This window comes from Geotrypetes seraphini, chromosome 2 (genome assembly GCF_902459505.1).
Source record: "Geotrypetes seraphini chromosome 2, aGeoSer1.1, whole genome shotgun sequence".
NCBI classification, from domain to species: domain Eukaryota; kingdom Metazoa; phylum Chordata; class Amphibia; order Gymnophiona; family Dermophiidae; genus Geotrypetes; species Geotrypetes seraphini.
Genome location: NC_047085.1, coordinates 22,695,201 through 22,717,246, shown reverse-complemented (window position 1 = coordinate 22,717,246; position 22,046 = coordinate 22,695,201). Strand labels below are relative to the sequence as shown.

Genomic DNA, 22,046 nt, shown 5'->3' with positions numbered 1-22,046 from the left:
AAAGAGGAGGAGGCGCCACAACGAATGTTCACCACAAAGGGATTGTGCTGTGCTTGACTTAGTAAGAAAATGTTGATAAAATATTACTTTAAGATGATTACAATATCATTACCCAGTCTAATACAGTATTCTTATCTTAGTCTAACATAGGCCGATCAACTTACGACCTGTCAGTCAGAACCAATTACGGTCATAAGTCGACGAGTACATGTATACCATTTACTCTCCTATAAGTTTGTTTCTTAAAGGATGAAGGAAGTAGATACGTTTGTGCATTATTTGCAATATTCTACCACCAGCAGTCTGAATTCCTGCTACTAAGCAATGAATTGGGATGTAGTACTGCAGTACAAAATGGTTGACCACATTCTCCTTTTGCTAAATGCATGTGATTTACATGCTCAACAACAGGGACAAATTCTTCCTCATCCCCGCAGGAACCATTTTTCCATTCTCTTAAGTTCTTTTCCTGCCCCATTCCTGCAAGCCCCGTCCTCATCTACACAACCCTCAAACACTTTAAAATCATAAGTGTCTGAGGCTTGTGCAGCTAAGGCAGAGCCTACAGGAATGATCAATTGCTCTAGTACAGTGGTTCCACCCTGTCCTGGAGGACCACCAGACCAGTCGGGTTTTCTGGATAACCCTAATGAATATGCATGGAGCAGATTTGCACGCCTCTCACTTCCATTATATGCAAATCTCTCTCATGCATATTCATTAGGGCTAGCTTGAAAACCCGATTGACCTGGTGGTCCTCCAGGACAGGGTTGGGAACCACTGCTCTAGTAGACTGTATTTTCTTTTTAGAATGACTAAAAGGGTTGGGATAGTGTGCTGCTGAGAATATCCCTCTTTAAAACCGCTCTTTCTATGCCAGGACAGCGACTTCACATCAACTCTCAAAGTTCTCAAGTGTGTATAGTGTATGTCTCTCTATTTACAGCATGACTTCTTGCTTTCCCTACTGAGATAATAAAGCTGTTAAATTGAAAAGAAAAAAAAAAAAATAATCATGAGCGTTTCCGGTCTGTCCTCAAGGCAGAGCACTCTGATTGGCCAACGAATTTCCATACATAAGGCTAGGCCCCGCCCCGCGACCTTCTCTTCCTTATCGGCCTTTGAAGTGCTCGGTCCTTCCTCGGAAGCTAAGGCCGGACTGCTGGGGGGTTCCCTTCAATCCGGCGGCTAGCACCCTTTGCACAGGCCATCCGACCACCTGCCATCCGCCAGGCGCACGCAGACATGGCCTCTGTCTCCGAGCTCTCCTGCATTTACGCCGCCCTCATCCTGCACGACGACGAGGTGACGGTGACGGTGAGTGCGGGCCCGGCCCGATCCAGCATGGCGGGCGCGAGCTGCGGCCCGAGGGCTCGCGGGTTCTCTGCAGCTGCGCGGGAAGTGGCGCCACCGTGCTCTGGGGTCGCGTGCGCTGAGAGGGGGGGGGGGGAGGGTGTTCAGCTTGCGCTCTGCAGAACAGGGTTGCCTCGGGGTTCGTAGCCGAGCGGACAGGAATTTTATTTATTTATTCAATTTTCTATACCGTTCTCCCGAGTGTGCTCAGAACGGTTTACAGTACATGATTTTATTCAGGTACTCAAGCTTATTTCCTTGTCTGTCCTGGTGGGCTCACAATCTATCTAATGTACCTGGGGCAATAGAGGGATTAAGTGACTTGCCCAGGGTCACAAGGAGCAGCGTGTGTTTGAACCCACAACCTCAGGGTGCTGAGGCTGAAGCTTTAACCACTGCACCACTCTAGAAATCAAAATGTAGCACAAGTGATCCAAGTGTAGTACAAATTCAGCCATTGTGACATCACTGATAAGGTTGGCTCTTAGGCATTGGTGGAATGAGGCATTATGATGTCACAATGCCAGCTCTCAGAGGCTGAAACTTTTCACACTATTTATTTAATTTTCTACACTGTTCTCCCAGGAGAGCTCAGAAAGATTTACATGAATTTATTCAAGCATTCCAGCACTTTCCCCTGTCTGCCTGGTGGGCTCACAATCTATCTAATGTACCTGGGGCAATGGGAGGGATTAAGTGACTTGCCCAGAGTCAGAAGGTGCAGCGTGGGTTTGAACTCCCAACCTCAGGGTGCTAAGGCTGTAGCTTTAACCACTGCACCACACACGCCCCTTCATGCTAAGAATTGGGTGGTATTAAAGAAATAAAACAAGGCAATAAGGCGATGACCTTTTTTTTATTGGGGCTAACTCAGTGCATTTTATGATGAGCTTTCGAAGATAGCCCTTCTTTAATATGGAGGTGGGAGAGGGTGTAAGGTCCAGCAGTGCCAGTGTTAAACGTAGGCTGAAAACCCAAGCCTTCAACTCATAACCCTACTCCCCTCTGCTCGCCACGCTAGCTAGCATTTTAACCATCTCTTCTAACTGTAATTCCTACCTTGTCATCCTGTTTCTCTCTTAATTGTTTAGATTGTAAGCTCTTTTGAGCAGGGACTGTCTCCTTTGTGACTCTGTACAGTGCTGTATACATCTGGTAGCACTCTATAAATAATTAATAGTAGTATCATATATACTCAAATATAAACCGGGATTTTTGGGCCAAAAATGGGGGTCTCTGTTTATATTCAGGTCATCCCCCAGTGACCACCTGAAACCCTCGCTGCAGGCCTGCCTTAGGCGGGGACAAGAGGGATCCCTCCTGTCTCTTGCCCCGGCCGATACTAATAATTACTACCTTCCCTCCTTCGTGTACCTCTTCCCTGGTGGTCCAGCGTGTATGCGCTGAAATCCTCCTTTGTAAACATAGTAGTCAGCGGTGCACCCGGGTCGGCACACAGGAATGAGTTTTTCGTGCTTCTGGCGGGCCCTGCACCGCTCCTTGATAGGCTGCCGCAAGTTCTCACGGGATTCGCGGTTCTCACAGTAGCCTATCAAGGAGCGGTGCAGGGCCAGCCGGGAGCACGAAAAGCTCCCTCCTGCGTGCTGGCCTGGGTGCACTGCTGGCTACTACGTTTACAAAGGAGGATTTCAGCGCATACACGCTGGACCACCAGGGAAGAGGTACAGGAGGGTGGTAATTATTAGTGTCGGCCGGGGCAGGAGACAGGAGGGATCGCTCCTGTCCTGGCCTACTACTAGGTGGTTTAAGTTAAGGGGAATGGTTACCATAATCTGCTGGCTGGGTTAGAGGGCAGAGGGGAGTACGGGACAATCAAGCCATTGTGACATCACTGATGATGTTGGCCCTTTTTAGGGGGAAGAGGATACAAGGAAGGAAGGTGGGACAGGGAAGAGGGCTTGGTTCACAGCCTGGTAGGGAATGGGACTGAGTGCAGGGCAGAGAGGAAAGGGGGCTGGGTGCAGAACTTGGCAGGGAGGGGGGCTGAGTGCAGAACCTGGCAGGGCAGGACACTTGAATATTAAGCTGCCTGACTTATATTCGAGTCAACCATTTTTCCTCCTTTTTGGGAGGAAAAATGGGGGTCTCGACTTATATTCGGATCAACTTATATTTGAGTATATACAGTAATGTGCTGCTTCTAGGCCGAGTTACAAGGTGTGGGTGAGTTGTCTCCCCCACCTGCACTTTTTCTATCCCTTATAGCCACCTCTTTACTTTATAGGTTGGCAAAAGCAGCTCTTTGCTGGACTTTTCTGGATGGGGGCAGAGCGCTAACCTTTGTGATTAGTACTTTCCTAGTTAATACCTGTGTTTACGACAGCCATCTAGCAACTCAGGCAGCGAAAATTGACCCCACCATCACCAAACTGATGATCAAAACAACAGACATCAAAGTGTTTTGGAAAGAAATCAAAACATTTCTTTTCAAAAAACACGTCCTTACTTAATATTCCCCTCCCCAATCGCACATGCACTCTCCCCAGCAAATAACACACTAGTCATCCCCTTGAACCTCATTTACCAAAAATATCCAGACTCCTAAATAAGCATCTCCCTTAGGTATCCACTTAACTGATTCCTTCAAAGTTAGGTATCTTTCTTCAGTTGCCTATATCAGTGGTTCCCAACCCTGTCCTGGAGGACCACCAGGCCAATCGGGTTTTCAGGCTAGCCCTAATGAATATGCATGGAGTAGATTTGCATGCCTGTCACTTCCATTATATGCAAATCTCTCTCATGCATATTCATTAGGGCTAGCCTGAAAACCCAATTGGCCTGGTGGTCCTCCAGGACAGGGTTGGGAACCACTGGCCTATATTGTTTTCCCCACTGAACCTTGTAACTACTTGAACCCTGTCAAGTTATTCTATCGATAAATCCAGATATCTTATACTTGTATTTCTATACCACAACATGTAATTTACTTAAATCGTTGTAATGTAATTCTCTCGGTAATGTCCTGATCTCTTTTAAATGTAATCCGCTTAGAACCGCAAGGCACAGGCGGAATAGAAATCACAAATGTAATGTAATGTTTATCAGCACTTGTCAATCTCTTCAGTACAGGCAGTGCTGAAAAGTTCTCGGCCCAACCAACTTCCTAAATTCTGAGCATTATTTTGCAAAGTGCTAATTTGCAGAATCGTGATGCTATGTTTTGACACTGTTTCAGATCATTGATTAAACCAAGTCATTGAAAAGTGTGGAGTTTTCAAGTGTGGAACTCCTCTGAATGTATGATGTAAATATTGAGGGACAAATGTTCATCATACTCCACAATGAAGAAGTGGTGTGCAAACTTTCAGCATGAAGATTTAGAAGCCGAGGATGCAGCAAGGTCCGGGAGGCCTCAAACGGTGTCAACTCCTAAAATTGTTGATTATGTCTATCAACCTGATTTTGGAAGATTGGCAAATATCGGCTAAAACAATTACTGAGACACTACAGATATCCAGGAAAGGTGTAAGGTGTATAATCCACGAGCAGCTGGGTATGCAGAAGCCATCAGCCAAGAGGGTGCCCAAATGTTTGAATGCTGATGAGAAACGTCAAGTGGGCACTTCAAAGTTAATTTTGCAGCATTTTCAGCAAGCTGGTGCCAACTTTTTGTAACGACTAGTTACTGTTGACAAAACATTGTTTGTTACACCACTATGATCTTGAGACAAAACATTCCATGCAATGGCAGCATTCAGGTTCTCCAAGGCCAAGGAAATTCAAGACCCAAAAGCAGGAAAGGTCATGACCACAGTGTGTTGGGATCATGAAGGTGTGATTATCTTCAAGGGGCTAAACAATTAATACAAAATACTACTGTAACTTGCTGTGCTGATTAAAGGAGGCATTGAAAGAAAAAAGGGGAGGAAAGCTGCGGAAAGGAAAAGAGTTCTCTTTTTTGCAAGACAATGCACCTGCTCACAAGGCTGGCAAAATGGATGTTTTCATGCAGTTTGGGTTTCGGTGCATAGGCCATCCACCCTACTCACCTGATCTTGCTCTGACTATTTTCTGTGTCCAAACCTTAAAAAGAATTTGAGAGGGGAACAATTTGAGTGATTCAGAAGTGATTGCAGCAGCAGAGCAGTATTCCAATGACTAGATATTGGAGTATTTTTGGAAGGATTACAGAAACTTCAGGCGCGACATGCTAAGTGTGTTGAACTTAAGGGTGAATAAATGGAGTAACTTAAAAGTTTCATGGTTCCACGTCATGTCCTTCTTGGTTGGGCTGAGAACTTTTCAGCACCCCCTCATAGATACTATTTATACAACTTTGGAAGCAATAGGCTGTGGTTTCAGGTGGTGGATGTAATAGTGGGAGACTGAATCTTGAAAAATTGTTTGAGTCTATGGGGTAGGGAAAGCCAGTAGAGCTGGCCAGTGGTGTATCTTGGGTATGTGGTACCCGGGGCTGATAATTTTTTTTAAACACTCATATAAAAAGGGATCGGAAGAGCATCCCCCTAGGCGCTGCACCCAGGGCAGACCGCCACCCATCGCCCCCCCCCCGATACACCACTGCCTGAGGAAGGGGATTTTGGTCTCCAAAAGTTAGTAAAAAATGTATTAAAATTAGTCCAATCAAAAGATTACTTTATTTCCATTTTCTATTTATAAATGTTTATCAATATATCTACAATGCTATTTTATTCTAAAGCAACAAAAAAATAAATTTCTACCTTTTGTCATCTTTTCACTCTCCATTCCATCCAGCATCTGCCCTCTTTCTTTGTCCTTTCCTTTTTTCTCTTTCTGTCTCCCCCCCCATGCTATGACATCTCTCTTCTTTCCTTTCCACTTCAATTCACCCCATTACCTGGTATCTGCTACCCTTCCATCTATCCCTCTCCCTCCATGTTAAGGCATGTCCTCTTTCTTTTCCCTCCCTTCCCCTTGGTCTGGCATCACTTTCTCCTCTCCCTTCCATTTATTCTCCCTTTTCCCCCAATTGGATGGCTTTTTTCCTTACCCCTCCCTCCATTTGGGTGCACAGTGCAGCATTCCCCCCTCTGTTGGTTACCTCTCTTTCTCTCATTGTCAGCAGTCTTCACAACGTTGCTCTGTAGCTTGGGAAGGAGGGATGGAAAGATGTTGCGCAAAGGGATCTCTTGCGGCCCGGCTGTCAAATGGCCGCAGCCCGGCTAGTGGGGACCCCTGATCAAGAGAATATCAGGCTTTTACTCATATGTTCTGCGATACACTGACCTTCTTTGCTTGAGTCACAAGGCTGGCCCCAGCGTTTGCTTAAATTATTTAGTGATGGCTTTGTTAACCAAATTATCTTTTACATCTCAGGAAGACAAGATCAATGCACTCATCAAGGCAGCAGGTGTGACTGTTGAGCCTTTCTGGCCTGGCCTTTTTGCTAAGGTAAGAAACATGAGCAAATGTTGTTGACTGAAAGTAGAGATTCTTACAAAAAAATTGGGTTTGTATGTAGTTTGATACTGTTCTTAGTTTTCAAGTTTGATTCTCCTTAATGTATGGCAGTGGCCAAAAAAGCAAACACAATTTTATGAATTATTAGAAATGGAGTAGAGAATAATAATAAAAAGAATATAAAAATATCTGTGTTTTTCCTTAATATGACCACAATTCTGGTCACTGCATCTCAAATATATAGTGTTACCGTGTTTCCCCCCCCAAATAAGACAGTGTCTTATATTCATTTGGGGCCTAAAAAGGCACTAGGTCTTATTTTCGGGTAGGGCTTATTTTTTTCATGTACATGATCATCTCTCCCTTCCTCTCCTTCACCCCAATTCTTCTTTCCTTTTTCTCCCCCACATGTGCAACATCTTTCCTCCCGTCTCACCCATCCCCTTGTGCCTTCCCTCTGCAGCATCTTTCTATCCCTCCCATCCCCCTATGCAGCAGAACCCTGGCCCAGCTTCCGTCCTTCCCTCCCTCTCATCCCTTGTGCAGCAGAACTCTTGAGCACCCATCGCCGAACACCTGCTGACCCTCCATCCTTCCCTCCCAACCGAACCCCGCCGACTGCAACCATAAATACCTTCCGCCAGAGGAGCGTCGGGCCAGCAGCACTCACAGGCTGCTTTGCAGTCTTCTTGCTGGGACCTTCTGTGTGCTGCATCACTGATGACATCATCAGTGACGTGGCAGAGGGAATTCCCCAGCGAGAAGGCCGCCTACGACTAGGGCTTATTTTCGGGGGCAGGGCTTATATTAAGACCTACCCGAAAATCATGCTAGGGCTTATTTTCAGGGTAGGTCTTATTTTAGGGGAAACATGGTATTAGAAATGGTACAGGGATGGGCAACCAAAATGTTGAAAGGGATGCAATGGCTTCAGGAGAAAAGGCTAAAGAGATTAGGGGGCTCTTCAGCTTGGAGAAGCGAGTGGGGTTCAGAATTCTTAGTGAAGTGGAATGATTGGGTAAAAATAAATTGTTTACTCTACCAAAAAGTACAAAGACTAGATGTGCCATGAAATGCACAGTTAAGCTCTGGAACTCAGGTTCTTTAGAGTTTGCCACGAGAACTTTGGCAGCCATTACGATAGCAGCTGTGCACAGGGCAGGAGCATAGGAAGATCGCTCCTGCCCCAATTCACTGCTGGACCACCAGGGATTTTAAAGGGACATTTTTGTATTAATTGAGGATGCAGGAGGGAGATGAGTGTTGTTAAGAGTCGGCCATGATGGAAAGGCAGCCTGGACCATCAGGGTTAATGGCAGACCCGGTGGAGGCCTGCTTGGGGGGGGGGAGGGGGGAGGCAAGGTGCAGAATCTGGCAGGGCAGAGCATTTGAATATAACAACCGCCTCCCATTTATATGCGATTCAATCTTTTTTCCTCATTTTTTATTGGGGGGGCTAGGGAGTCTAGGGTGTTTGTGATGGAGGTGTTCCAGTTTGATACCATCATATTTGTGCAGTCAGATGTAATGGTTAGGGAGTCAGCTGCTATGTTCCAGAATTGGGTCAGAATTGTTTTGCCTCTTACCAGCTTCACTGTGCTGGAGGTATTTGAATGTAAGGAGGTAGTGGCCTGACTTAGGAACTGAGGCCCATTTGGTGTTGATGCAGGTAGGTATTGAATCTGATGGTTTGATGTCGATTTGACTGTCTTCTAGTAGTTTATTTGAAGCTATGAGCAGTTTTGTTATTGATATTCTCGAGAGGTATGTTAACGTCTCTGAGTATGAGCAGTCTGGTGCATTGGCAGGCAAGCTCAATATAATTTCTAGCAGCTTTGTAATATTGCTTGAATGGGAGTTTAGAGGTTGTTATACCAATAGTATGCCAATGCTGTTTGTGGTGGAGTTGGATTTGTTATCAAGCTTGCATGTTATGTATTCTAGATCTGAGTGGGAGGTTGAGTAAGTCAGGGTAATATTGAAGGTGTTCTTGTAGACAATGGCCATGCCACCCTGTTGCCTGCCGTTCCTGGGAATTTGGATGATGATGTATCCCACTGGGCAGAGGTGGGGTAATTCTGGGCAATTCAGTTATTTTCACCGAGTTTCCATGAAGACCAGTCCTAGGTCATTGGTCGAAATCAGTTCATTAAGTAGAAATAGTTTGTTTATTATAGATCTTGCCTTTATACAGGGGACTGGTATGAAGGCTTTGTCAGGGTGGGAGACTTTTTCCTTGTGAAGGGGGAGTGTGGATTAATGTGTGGAAGGGGGAGTGTGGATTAATGGCGTTATAGAGCAGCTTTTAAGGCAATGAGCCAGATTCTATAAACAGCACTTTAACTAGTAGGCGCCTAGGAAAGTGGAAGTCCCTACCACATGTCAATCAAAGTTAGGTGCCGTTTATGGGATCACGCCTAGCGCTGCCTAAATCAGCTTAGGTGCAGGTATAATAAGGCAGGATTTTCCTGGCTTATTGTACTGGCGTCTAATTTGATCCATGCCAAAACTCCACCCCTAACCGTGCCTATTTTCACTTGGGCACCTACCTTCTAATTAAGTTTTTTTAATTGTAATTTAATGGTGCTTTTTGTTACATAAACACAGGAGTCTGTACATTGAATGATTGATCTGTGCTAGCAAACTGTTCCAGAAGGATGTCAATCGCTTCTTTCAGTTCCACCTCCTTCACCAGTGGAGTATAGCTCCCTCTTCAGTTTTTCCTTTTACAGTCAACTTCAAGAAGAGTCATCTAGAGCCGACCCAATGCTTGGAGTATTTGTGAGTCTGCTTCAACATAGTGAAAGGCTGCTTCTTTCTTTCAGAGCCACGCAAACAGACACTCAGGAAGCAAATTTCAGAAATCTTAGCAATGCCGAATCCCATGGTCTGGCATTATCTCCAGGTGCTGAGCTCAGTGGCAGTCGCTCTCCAGGTGGTTCCCGCAGCAACATTCTTTTCAACTGCAGTTTCCCTAGACAGGGGAAGCGAGGAACAGCTTGCTCTTGTGGCTCAAAGGGGACTTTATCGAAGGGCATGCCTCTCCAGATCTTCTCTTCGGTGACTAATGACCAGCCCCAGCCTGTTTGGCTTGGGGGCCCACTGTGGTGGTCATCCAGTAAAGGGCCAGTGGACCCTTCCGCAGAGAAAGTGGTCCATAAATCATCTGGAACTATGAGCCATTCATCTAGCATTGAGGGCGTTAGAGAAGTACCTGGAAGGAAAGACAAATAAGAGTGTGTTCCGACAGTACCACCGCAGTAGCTTATGTGAACAGACAGGGAGGCATCTTCATGTACTCTCCGCAGCCCTCGCAAAAGGAGTGGAAAACATACAGGCTGATTTTCTCAGCCGGCAGACTCTATACCCAGGAGAGTGGTCACTGTCCCAAAGAGTGTTCAAACTAAATGTGCAACACTGGGAAAGACCGGCGATGGACTTGATGGATTCAGCCAAGAAGCAAAGCAAATTGCTTCTATAGTTGGGAACTGCAGGGTTGGATGCATTGGTTCAGCCCTGGCCGGAAGAGAAGCTTCTATATGTGTTTCCACCATGGCCCATGGTGGGCTGTGTCATCTGCAGAATCGCAAATAACTCGGGACTTGTTTTCATGGTAGTCCAAGGCTGGCCTTTCTGGTTTTGGTATATGGCTCTAGTGCATCACGCTGCTGGTTCATATGGAGTTTCCCAGTTGGGAATCGATTCCCACGGAGAACCCAGAGTGCTTTAGTCTTATGGCCTGGCTCTTGAGCACATAGCCTTAACCTGCAAGGGTTATTCGGAGGTAGTCATCTTGATTCTTCTTTGAGCTAAAAAGCCATTGTTTGCAGCTTATGTTAAGGCCTGGAAGGCTTTCCAGCTCTGTGGCGCTAAAAATCAAGTAGAGCCTTTCAAGGTGCCAATTCCTGTGATCTTGGCATTTCTATAAGCTGGATTAAAAAAAGGCCTAGTGGTGGCGCCTTTCAAAGTGATTTTCAGAAAGCTTTTGATAAAGTTCCCCATGAAAGGCTTCTGAGAAAATTAAAGAATCATGGGATAGGTGGCAAAGTTCAGTTGTGGATTAGGAATTGGTTATCGGATAGAGAACAGAGATAGGGTTAAATGGTCATTTTTCTCAATGGAGGAGAGTAAACAGTGGAGTGCCACAGGAGTCTGTGCTATTTAACTTATTTATAAATGATCTGGAAATTGGAACAATGAGTGAGGTGATTAAATTTGCTTGAGGATTATGAAACATTGCAGGCAGACCTTAGGAAATTGGAAGACTGGGCATCCAAGTGGCAGATGAAATTTAATGTGGACAAATGCAAAGTGATGCACATTGGGAAGAATAACTCAAATTACACTTAACTGGTTGCTAGGGTTCACCTTGGAGGTTAGCGTCCAAGAAAAGGATCTGGGTGTCACTGTAGATAACTCTGAGGAAAGGGATATTATCAGTGGTGTGCCTCAAGGTTCTGTTCTTGGGCCTGTTCTTTTTAACATATATATGTTTTTATAAATTATATTGCTAAGGGCTTTCGGGTAAGATTTCCCTCTTTACGGATGAAACCAAAATCTGCAATAGAGTAGACACCCAGGATGGTATGACTAACGTGAAGAAAGACCTAGCAAAGCTTGAAGAATGGTCTGAAATTTGTCAGCTAAAATTTAATGCTAAGAAATGCAAGGTCATGCATTTGAGCTATAAAAATCCGAGGGAATGGTACAGTTTAGGGAGTGAAGAACTTAATGCATGATAGAAGAGCAAGACGGTGCGATTGTAGGTGATGAACTTAAGGTGGCCAAACAGGTTGAAAAGTTGACGGCAAAAGCTAGAAAGATGCTAGGGTGCATAGGGAGAGGTATGGCCAGTAGACAAAAGGAGGTATTGATGCCCCTGTATAAAGACTTTTAAATACCTTGGTGATGTAAATGCTCATAAGTTGAGTGTCTTTCATTTTAAAGGAAGCTCTGGAATGAGAGGACATAGGATGAAATTAAAAGGTGATAGACTCAGGAGTAATCTAAGGAAATAATTTTTAACAGAAAGAGATGCGTGGAACAGTCTCCCAGAAGGTGGTGGTGGAGACAGAGACTGTATCTGAATTCAAGAAACTCTGGGTTAGGCATGTGGGATCTCTTAAAGAGAGGAAGAAATAATGGTTACAGCAGATGGGCAGACTAGATGGGCTATTTGGCCTTTATCTACTGTCATGTTTCTATAAATAAATGATGGGTCAATCTGACAAACTGAACAGTAGCAAATCACCTGGACTGGATGGTGTGCATCCCAGAGTGCTGACAGAATTGAAAAATTAACTTGCAGAATTATTGCTAGTAAACTGTAATTTTTCTTTAAAATCTAGCATATTCTCATTGGAAACTGGATGGGCCATTTAGCTTTTATCTGCCATAATGTTTCTATGCTCAATTCAGAGGCAGTGGACTAGCCATCAGAAGGGGTGGTCCATAAACTGTTTGAAGCTCCAAGCCCTTTGGCTAGCCTTGAGAATTCTGGAAAAGGTCCTAGAGGGAAAAGCAGTAAGAGTGTTCTCCAACAGCACCATAGCAGTAGCATATGTGAACAGACAAGAAGGCACCAGATGCGTTTACTTATGTTTGGAAGTTCAAATGCTTTTCTGGTTGGCAGAAGTTCACCTCCAGACTCTTTGCGCTGCTCGTGTGGCCAGAGTGGAAAATGTTCAGGCCGACTTTCTTAGCAGTTCGTGGACCCAGGGGAATGATCTTTATCCCAAAGGGTATTTGATCTCATTGTACATCGCTGGGGCAGGCCAGTAATAGATTTGATGGCTTCTGCTGAAAACTCAAAAGTGACGTGCTGCTTCAATCGAATAGAAAAACCAGGAAGCTTAGGGTTGGATGCATTGGTTTAACCCTGGCCCAGCCCGGGTCTCCTTTATGTATTCCCATCTTGATCATAACGCAGGATTGTGACTCATCCAGGACTCGTGATCTTAGTGACCCCAGACTGGCCTCCCCGTCTGTGATATTCAGACCTAGTATGTCTTTAGCAGGACAGGAGCCTCAAACACCCTCTCATTGAGGCCTTCTCTGTCAAGGGTAAGTCCCCATGGAGAATCCACAGGGCTTTGGTCTTATGGCATGACTTTTGAGATCACAGCCCTAGTTTGCAAGGGATATTCAGACGTGGTGATTGCCACTTTGCTCTGGACTAAGAAGCTTTCAACTATGGTAGCCTATGCAAAAGCTTGGAAAGTGCTTCAACAGTGATGTAAAAGGGACCGGGTCGAGCCACTTCAAGCTCACATTCCGCTCTTCTTTGCTTTCCTTTAGGCCGGGCAGGAAAAAGGCCTTGCAGTGGCTTCCCTAAAGATGCAGGTGACCGGCCTTTCCTGTTTCTTGTTGCAAAGTGGTAAAATTTTGCTGACAGCTCACCCAGATTTGACCAGATTCCTAAAAGGAGTGCACCAGTTGAGTCCTCCACTAAGGCATCCTTTCCTGTCGTGGAATCTTAACACTGTTCTGAAGGGCCTCGCTAAAGCCCCATATAAACCACTCAGATGCATCCCTTTTGGATCTCATGATTAAGTTAGCATTCCTGGTGGTAATATGTTTCACTAAGACGTATCTTGGAATTGCAAGTTCTCTCTTTTAGAGAGCCCTTTCTTAGAATCACGGAGGCGAGTGTAGCTCTCCAGGCTGCTCCCTTTTTCCTTCTGAAGGTTGTGTCTGATTTTTATGTCAACCATGTTTGTCTGCCTGCTTTTCAACCTACAGGCTTGGACAAACAGGATAGGTTTTGAGGAAACTGAATGTGTGAAGAGTTTTACTTCAATACTTGGAACAGACCAATGATTTTCGTCTTTCTGACCATCTGGGTTAAACAGCCAGTCCAGGCACAGTAGACTTGCGTCCAAGGCCTCTATAGCCAGATAGATTTGCATAGTCATTTCATCGGCATAGGATTTTGAGGAAACTGAATGTGTGAAGAGTTTTACTTCAGTACTTGGAACAGACCAATTATTTTCGTCTTTCTGACCATCTGGGTTAAGCAGCCAGTCCAGACACAGCAGGCTGGCATCCAAGGTCTCTAATACCAGATAGATTTGCATAGTCATTTCATCGGCATACAAGCAGCTGCTGGTTTCTCTCAAGGCGCATTTGATGAGGAGTGTTGCATCTCAGGCAGTTTCTCCTGCAGAGATTTGTAAAGGAGCTATTTGGTCTACTCTGCATATGTTTACAAGTGGACAGAGTGACAGCTCAAGAGGGCGCCTCCTGTGGATCCTCTGGTGTTGCGGGCCGGATCTACTGTCCCACCCTAGAAGTCAGCCATTGCTTTGTTATGTCACCTAAGAGTAGATGTAACAGAATGAAACATTAGGTTCTTAACTGGATAATCTTCTTTCTGTTAATCTTCTCAAGAGTCTGTACAGCCCGCTTTCAGTATATGCTGTTTCGCCTGCTTTTCTGCTTCGTACATTTCTAGATTCTAGTCCTAGATTTCTTCTAGCAGTTGGATGATTAGGTGTAAGGAAATCCTGTATAAGTAAATGTATTCCTCAGCTCCTGGCTTTTTTGATGTTAGTTAATTGTTCTAATTATTTTTCTAAGTTACAGAGCAGAACAGAATTGTTTGATGCCTGTGGGAATTTCCCTGTACTCCTCCTCCTTTGTATTCTATTCCAGTAGAGCTTGATTGCTTTGGGATGTAACTGAAGGGGGCACTCTACTCCACTGGCAATGTGGGAGGTGCTGAAAGCTGTATCACACTTCTGCAAAATCCAATTTACGGGAATGGATTGAACACCTAATGTACAGACTCCTGAGCTGAGAAGATTAACAGAAACATATTATTCAGGTAAGAACCTAATCTTTCAATATCATTACTTTTGAATGTTGTTGTGGTAGTCTGTGCACAGTATTTTAAAATTATGCATTGTTTGTAGATTTCCCCCATCATAAGCCATGAAATCCCCTACCTGCCTTTTCCTTCCTTAGATTTCAGCCTCCCCAATTCCCTCTTGCAGATTCAATACTGGTACCTTTCATTTTCTCCTTCCCTATAGAATACTTAGCTCGTACTGCCCCCACAGCACAGTCTCAGCTTTCTTTGTTGCCTCTCCTATCCGCTTTCTATTCGCCCTCTCCTTCACATCCCCATGGCATATAGCAACTAGCATCGAGTCTCTCGGTCTGTCCCTCTCCCCTGCAGAGATTGCATGGCAAAATTAATTGCTGTACATCAAGGTACTTCTTCCTCTGCCAACCTAGACATCACTGTTTGTGAACTATGCTGGCCTCCCTTAGCTATGGGTTCACATAAACAGCTGGGTCTAGATCAGCAGAGGAAGACAGGTCTGATGTGCAGCAATTCACTTCCTCCTTTTCTTGCTGCACAATCTCTCTGTGAAGGAGGGGAGAACAGAGAAACCAGAAGCTGTGCATAATTAATATGCAACAGCACTAGCAAGCGTAGAATTCTGTGCATTCTGCAAAGGTGGGAAATTCAGGACTGTGCAGTTGTGCAGAATTCCCCCAGGAGTAACTTTTGCTCTGGTGGGAGGGGGCTCATGCAGTATCGATAGTGGAGAGAAGACCCACGTGCTCAGAAAGGAGCTTGGGCCTTGCTTTTGGGCGGAGCCTAAATGCTGATGTGAACCTGGTTAAGCACTGGAGCAAACAGTTAATTTGTGTTCCATGTAATTTTATTATTGTTTTGATCAAGCCCCGGTTTTATACGGTCTAATGGTGGCAGGTGCGTGTGTGTAAACCTTTTGTGAAGGAAAGGATTGGCTTATTTGGATCTTTTATTTTGCAGGAATAAATCATGAATGAACTGAACAAAATATGGTGAACCAACCTATTTATTTTGTAGGCTTTGACTAGTGTTGACATCGGGAGTCTGATCTGCAATGTAGGCGCTGGAGGTGGGGCCTCGGCTGCTGGTGGTGCTGCGCCTTCTGCTGCTCCTGCTGGTGGTGGTGCCCCTGGTAAGATTTTAGGGATTAACACTTAGGGGCACTTTAATTAAAGCCTAGTGTGTGCTAAGTGTTTCATATCCTATTATATTCTTACAGTTCACATGATACTTAGCGTATTCTAATGTTTGCGTGCGCTATGCTTTAGTAAAAGGGCTTTTCATTACCACAATAATCCTCTTGTAAAATAAAGATGATAATCAAAAGGATTCAGATTAGAGCTGTGCCCCATAGCATATTTTACTATTTGGCCGAATACAAGTGATGGGTATTGAACTTTAACATTACAAAGAAGCAGAGATTGTGTTCATTTCGGTAGGATTTAACATGGTAGATCCTTGGATTATTCATTTTCAAATTTAAATAACTATTTAGCTGAATACGATTTTGAGGGGGGCAAACTGAACCAAATACACTATCATTTCAAGCTGGTAAATGGAATAAATGTTGAAGTGAATTTATCTTAAATGCTTTCTGTTATCAAACCTTTAGAACACATGTGTCAAACACAAGGCCCATGGCGCAGATTCGGCCCACCTGGCCTTTTTATGTGGCCTGCGGCAACATTCCCGATCTTTCCCTTTGAGCCCAGCATATCCTCCCCTCGGCAGTTCTGTTCGTGGCTCCCCCTCCTGTCCTCTGTCTGTCACGGTCCACCCGGGCGGAAACAGGAAGTTGTGCGTCATTGGAGACAGACTGCGGCAGGCAAAAAAGCAGGAGGAGGAGCCACACACAGCACTCCCGAATGGCCAAGATTGGCAGATTCCCGGCAGCGACATTGGACCGGCGCCAGAGGGAAAGGCACGACGGATTGTGAAGAGAACGAGATGAAGGGGGAGAGGTTGGACCTGGGGTAGTGTGGAGAAAGAGGGAGAACTGTTGGGAAGAGAAAGGGAGAAATGGTGGACCTGGGGGGAAGGAGGCAGGCAGACAGGGGGAAAGATGGGATGGGGGCAGTTGGGAAGAGAAAGGGAGAGAAGTTGAATCTGGAGATGGAAGGGGATGGAGAAATGTTAGGTCTGGGGGTGGAAGGGAGAGAGAGATGCGGCATTTTTTTATTTTTCCTTCCATCTCATTGTTCAGCATCAAGGGGGGGAGAGAAGAAGAACAACAGAAAAGAGATAGAGCAAAATGTTGGACCAAGAGGAGAGAGAGAAGGAAATAGGGGGCTGGGAAAGGAGTGAGATGGGAAATGGGAGAGCTACAGAATAAGAAAAGATGGAAAATTGATAGGTAGCTGAAAATTTAGAAAGGAGCAGGATGAGAAAGAGGGCAAGATTTGAGTGGACAGAGGCAGAAAAGAAAAAAGGAGAAAAGTTGAAAGGGAAAAATCAATATGTTGGAGACAGGGACTGAAGCAAGAGAGAAGAGGAGAAATAAAATGGACAGCAGACACTGGAAAGAGAATTAGAAGATAGACAAAATCAGAAAGAGAAACTGGGACCAAAAGCAAAACGACCAGATAACAAAAGGTAGAAAAAATAATTTTATTTTCTATTTTGTGATTACAATATGTCAGATTTGAAATATGTATCCTGCCAGAGCTGGTGTTAGACAGCAAGCATGAACTAGGACCTAACAGAGAGGAAAAGTCTTTTTTTATTTATTTTGTAGCTGGCGTGGGGTTGGAGAGGTTGCATCCTATACTTCTACTAAGACAGACCCCCTCCTTTGTTAGCGCACAGAGTGAGTTTTGGCGCCGGCGGCAACAATTGATCTGATGCTCACAGAAGTCCTTTGAGCATTGGAGCTGCCACCGGCGCTGGGGCCCATACTGCGCATCAGCAAAGAAGGGGGGTAAGTATCTTAATAAAAAAATCTGGCCCACGATTTAGCCTGTGTTTTAGATTTCGGCTCCTCATGTGATTAGTTTGACACCCTCGCTTTAGAAAATCAGTGAAAACCTATCTTGTTGACAAATCTTTGCTGATGTATTTCTGAATGGTTCCTGTAATATCACTGTCTGTATGCAGTCCCTTTTTGCTGTAAACCGCTTTGAATTGTTCTAGGTCAGGGCTGCCCAAGTCCGGTCCTTGAGATCTGCTGGCAGGCCAGGTTTTCAGGATATCGAGAGAGATTTGCCTGCACTGCCTTCTTGGTATGCAAATCTCTCTCATTCATGTTTATTGTGGATATCCTGAAAACCTGGCCTTCCAGTAGATCTTGAGGACTGGACTTGGGCAGCCCTGTTTTTAGGTACTGCGGTATATAAAAATAGTTGTTATTATTTTTCGGTACAGCCCTAATTCATATTACATTACATTACATTAGTGATTTCTATTCCGCTTGTGCCTTGCGGTTCTAAGCGGATTACAAGTTAGAAGACTGGACATTTCCAGTAGCATTGCAGTACATGTAATCAAGAATGCGTTAAGTTACAATTGTTATTCTGGACTTTTCCAGGATAAATTGGTAGCAGATAGTAGATAGTGATAGGTTGTTTAGACGAATAGAGATAATATTGTCCGGATTCTGTTGTTTAGACCAGTGTTTTTCAACCGCTGTTCCGCGGCACACTAGTGTGCCGCGAGATGTTGCCTGGTGTGCCGCAGGGCCGCCGGGCCCGGAGCTGACAGGGGGCCCGAGGCAGGGGCGCCAGTAGCTCGCCAAGGCAAAGTGAGTCGATCACCCAGGACTCACTTTGTCTTGGCGATCTAATCTATGGAGCCGATAAGTCTTCTTCTCCCCGACGTCAATTCTACAGTCGGAGAGGAAGTTCGGGCCAGCCAATCGCTGCCTGGTTCGGGCCAGCCAATCGCTGCCTGGCTGGGCGGAACTTCCTCTCCGATTGTAGAATTGACGTCAGGGAGAGCATGCGTCGGCGTCGGCTTTGGGGCCTGTTATCCATTGGTGGGTCCTGTTCCCCGATGGCAGCGGCAGTGGCAGTGGCTTGGGGAACGGCAGGGAGAAAGAAAGAAAGGGGGCAGGCAGGGAAACAGAAGGAAAGAAGAGAAACAGAAAAAAAGAAAGAAAGGTCAGGGAGAGAGGAAGAAAAAGTTGGGGGAGGGAATGAGGTGTGGAGGAGAGAAAGCATACAGGCTGATAGAAGGGAAGAAAGATTGGATGCACAGTCAGAAGAAGAAAGTGCAACCAGAAATCACCAGACAAGGTAGGAAAAATGATTTTATTTTAAATTTAGCAAAGTGGAGGCAGTATTACCACAGTTTTCAAAGGAATTTGCCCAAATAACTTAATAGTTAACTGGGTAAATTCCCAGAGATGAAAACTTCCCTTCACTTACTATGCACAGTTCTGAATTTATATCTGCTGTCTATATTTTACAATATGGTCACCTTTTACTAAACCGCAATAGTGGTTTTTAGCGCAGGGAGCCTATGAGCGTCAAGAGCAGCGCTGGACATTCAGCGCAGCTCCCTGCGCTAAAAACTGCTATTGTGGTTTAATAAAAAGGATGGAGGGTATATTTGTCTATTTTTGTATGCTATAAAAACCAAATACAGAGAGAGACTGAGAGCTGTTGACGAAGAGCTACGTGTGTGTCTTTCTTCGATTCCAGCCAGAATATCAGCTTTGTGTTCAGCCAAACAGGCCCAGGTTTCGCACTGAATAAAGTATTTTATAATTTTTATTTCATAATAAAGTAATTATAAAATACTTTCTTTGTGTTTATTTGATTCCTATTCAAGAGAATTACTTTATATATAGTCAATATAGGCAGAGAGTTAAATTTTTTAACATTTTCTTATGGTGGTGTGCCTCGTGATTTTTTTCATGAAACAAGTGTGCCTTTGCCCAAAAAAGGTTGAAAAACACTGGTTTAGACGAATAGATATAATACTGTCCGGATTCGAGGTGTTGCTGGTGGTGGTGTTAGGGTAGTCATGAGAGCATTTTCTAATACTTTTGTGAGGTTATGATGATGGGAAGTGTTTTTTGAAGAGATGAGTTTTGATTTCTTTTCGGAATACTTTAATGTCTATTGATTTGGTCAGTAGATTGGTGATGGTATTATCGATCTTTGCTGCCTGAGTCGCTAAAAGGCTGTCATATAGTTTCTTTCGTCTATGTTGGCTTTTGCAAAACTGAAGTAGAGGTTTCTACCACGAGCCAGCAAGGTAAATGCTTGGACGCCCATAGACTTTCGATGATCATTTACCTCATTAGCCCATGGTAGAAACGTCTGCTGTGGCTTTGTAAAAGGAGCCCATAATTAACTTTGCAGTTGATAGCTTGCTTTTTTTTTTTGGTCTACATAATCTGAATGAAAGGATTGATTCTATCAAATTTAAACATTGCCTTTCCCAGCAGAAGCTGTATCAAAATGCTTAACAACAAAATCAGATACACAGAAATCTAGTGATTACAAAAAAGGAATTGTAAAGAGTTTCCCCCACACACATAAAACATATTTCTTAGTACAGTTTTGATTTATAACAAAATCGAGGCATTCTAAGGCCAGTCTTAAGGTTAAGCATACTGGTGATATTCAAACTACTGTTTCATTGGTTCCACTACTTATTCTATAGCGCTGAAAAGCGTGCACAGTTCATGCAATGGACAGTTCCTGCTTACAAGCTAATTTGGGCAGAGATGAGACGTATAGGGGGGTTGGGGAGTTTCTTGCAGAGAATGATAGGATGGACATAGCTAATTTTATGGTGAGTGGGAGTTGAAAGTTGAAAGTGGGCTTTTAGCTTGGGTTTGAATACTGCTTAAATAGCTAGTGTCTAAAAATAGATTTAAAGAGATTGGGCTATCTTTATCTGGTAGCTTTCCTGAGGTGTTACTGTTGCCAGTAAAGGTGTTTGCATTCAGTGGTGTAGTAAGGAGGGGGGGGGGGGCGAACCACTTGGTGCCGTCTTGGTGGGGCGCGGGCAACCTCACTGCCCCCCCATGCCACACTTGTGCCCTTCCTTCCCTGTCCCCCTCCAAATACCTCTTTAAAATCTCCGCCAGCGTGAGCAACTACTCTAGCCTGTTGTTTGTGCCAGCCTAGCTCCCTCTGAAATTACTTCCGGGTTGTGGGGCCAGGAAGTAAAGTCAGAGGGAAAGTCAGCGCAAGCAGCAGGCCAGAGAAGCGGCTCACGCTGGCGAAGATTTAATGGAGGTTGTGAGTGGGGCTGGTGCGTAAAGAGTGATGTCCGGAGAGATGGGGGGGGGGGGCCCAGAAAAGAGGGGGTGCCTCCTACCCTTGCTCACTCTTTGTATTCTTCTCCAAGGACAAGCAGGTTGGAGCGTTTGGTAGCAGCACCAGTGGCCTCGGGGGAGGGGGGGGTTGATAGCAGTGCAGGTGGTCTTGAGGGGGAGGAAGTGTTGGGTAGGGGTGGGTGCAGTTTTTGGTAGCAGTGCCGTGGGGGAGTTTGGAGAGTTGGGTAGCAGCAACGGGTGGCCTGTGGAGGAGGGGAGATTTTTTTTTTTTTTTGCCAGTTGGTTGATTGCCGTTTAACCGGGATTCTGCTGTAATAGGAATGTCTCCCAAATGCAGTCACCTAAAACATTATCTAATCTAGTTGATGAATTAGCATAAGGTGTAGTAACAACAATAGAGAAAAACAGATCTTTAATTTTTATTAACTTTGTTCTGGAAAATTTACACCAATTCACCAGCTTTAAGTTGTCAAACTGAAGAGCAAGAAGAAAATACAATATGACTCTTGGCTTTACAGTAACCATATAGTATGTTTCTGTTTTCCCTTTTCTGCAGCTGAGGAGAAGAAAGAGGAAAAGAAAGAGGAAGAATCTGAAGAATCTGATGATGACATGGGCTTTGGTCTTTTTGACTAAGTGATGTTTATAACAAACTTTATAATAAATTGAATGAAACATTGACTTTTTGTTTTTATGTATTCATAGTAAATGATAATTTTGCAGCCCCTTCAGGCTGCTTCCTGACTAAGGATACACTTCATTGTCCTAGATAAGGTGTGATCAGCCTTCCCCAAGAATTGCTGCACTGAGTCCAAAGGCCATCTAGCCCAACATCCTGTTTCTACCCCAAGTACCAGAGAGTAGTCCAAAAATGAGCAAAGTTCATGTTATTTATCCTCAGGGATATACAGTGGCTTTCCCCTGACCTACCTCAGCAGCAGTTTATGGATGTCTCTTCCAGGAATTTGTCCAACCTCTGCTGATTCTAGCCCATTTTCTGGCAATGAATTAGAACTTAAGAACATAAGAATAGCCTTACTGGGTCAGACCAATGGTGCATCAAGCCCAGTAACCTGTTCTCACGGTGGCCAATCCAGGTCCCTTGTATCTGGCCAAAACTGAAAGAGTGGGAACATTCCAGAGCTGAGATTGTGATATCATAATGCCTCATTCCACAGTGCTTCAGAGCCAACCTCATCACTGATGTTACAATGGCTTCATTGTCCTATATTTGAC

The 22,046-nt window shown here is 44.6% G+C and overlaps 1 protein-coding gene across 1 annotated transcript; it reads left to right on the top strand.

Annotated features, from left to right (window-relative positions):
• Positions 1-1,094: 1,094 nt before the first annotated feature.
• Positions 1,095-21,491, top strand: LOC117355518 (60S acidic ribosomal protein P1). The gene is made up of 4 exons (XM_033934210.1): positions 1,095-1,317; positions 6,673-6,747; positions 15,599-15,713; positions 21,367-21,491. The coding sequence occupies exons 1-4, from the start codon at positions 1,246-1,248 to the stop codon at positions 21,444-21,446; spliced, it is 342 nt and encodes a 113-aa protein (XP_033790101.1). The 5' UTR covers positions 1,095-1,245; the 3' UTR covers positions 21,447-21,491.
• The last annotated feature ends 555 nt before the right edge of the window (positions 21,492-22,046 follow it).

Excerpts from the sequence above, each read along its gene's own strand:
- LOC117355518 (XM_033934210.1), top strand. The coding sequence starts at position 1,246 with ATGGCCTCTGTCTCCGAGCTCTCCTGCATTTACGCCGCCCTCATCCTG. Across the intron at positions 1,318-6,672 it reads ACGACGAGGTGACGGTGACG|GAAGACAAGATCAATGCACT; the intron begins GTGAGTGCGGGC and ends TTTACATCTCAG. Across the intron at positions 6,748-15,598 it reads GGCCTGGCCTTTTTGCTAAG|GCTTTGACTAGTGTTGACAT; the intron begins GTAAGAAACATG and ends TTTATTTTGTAG.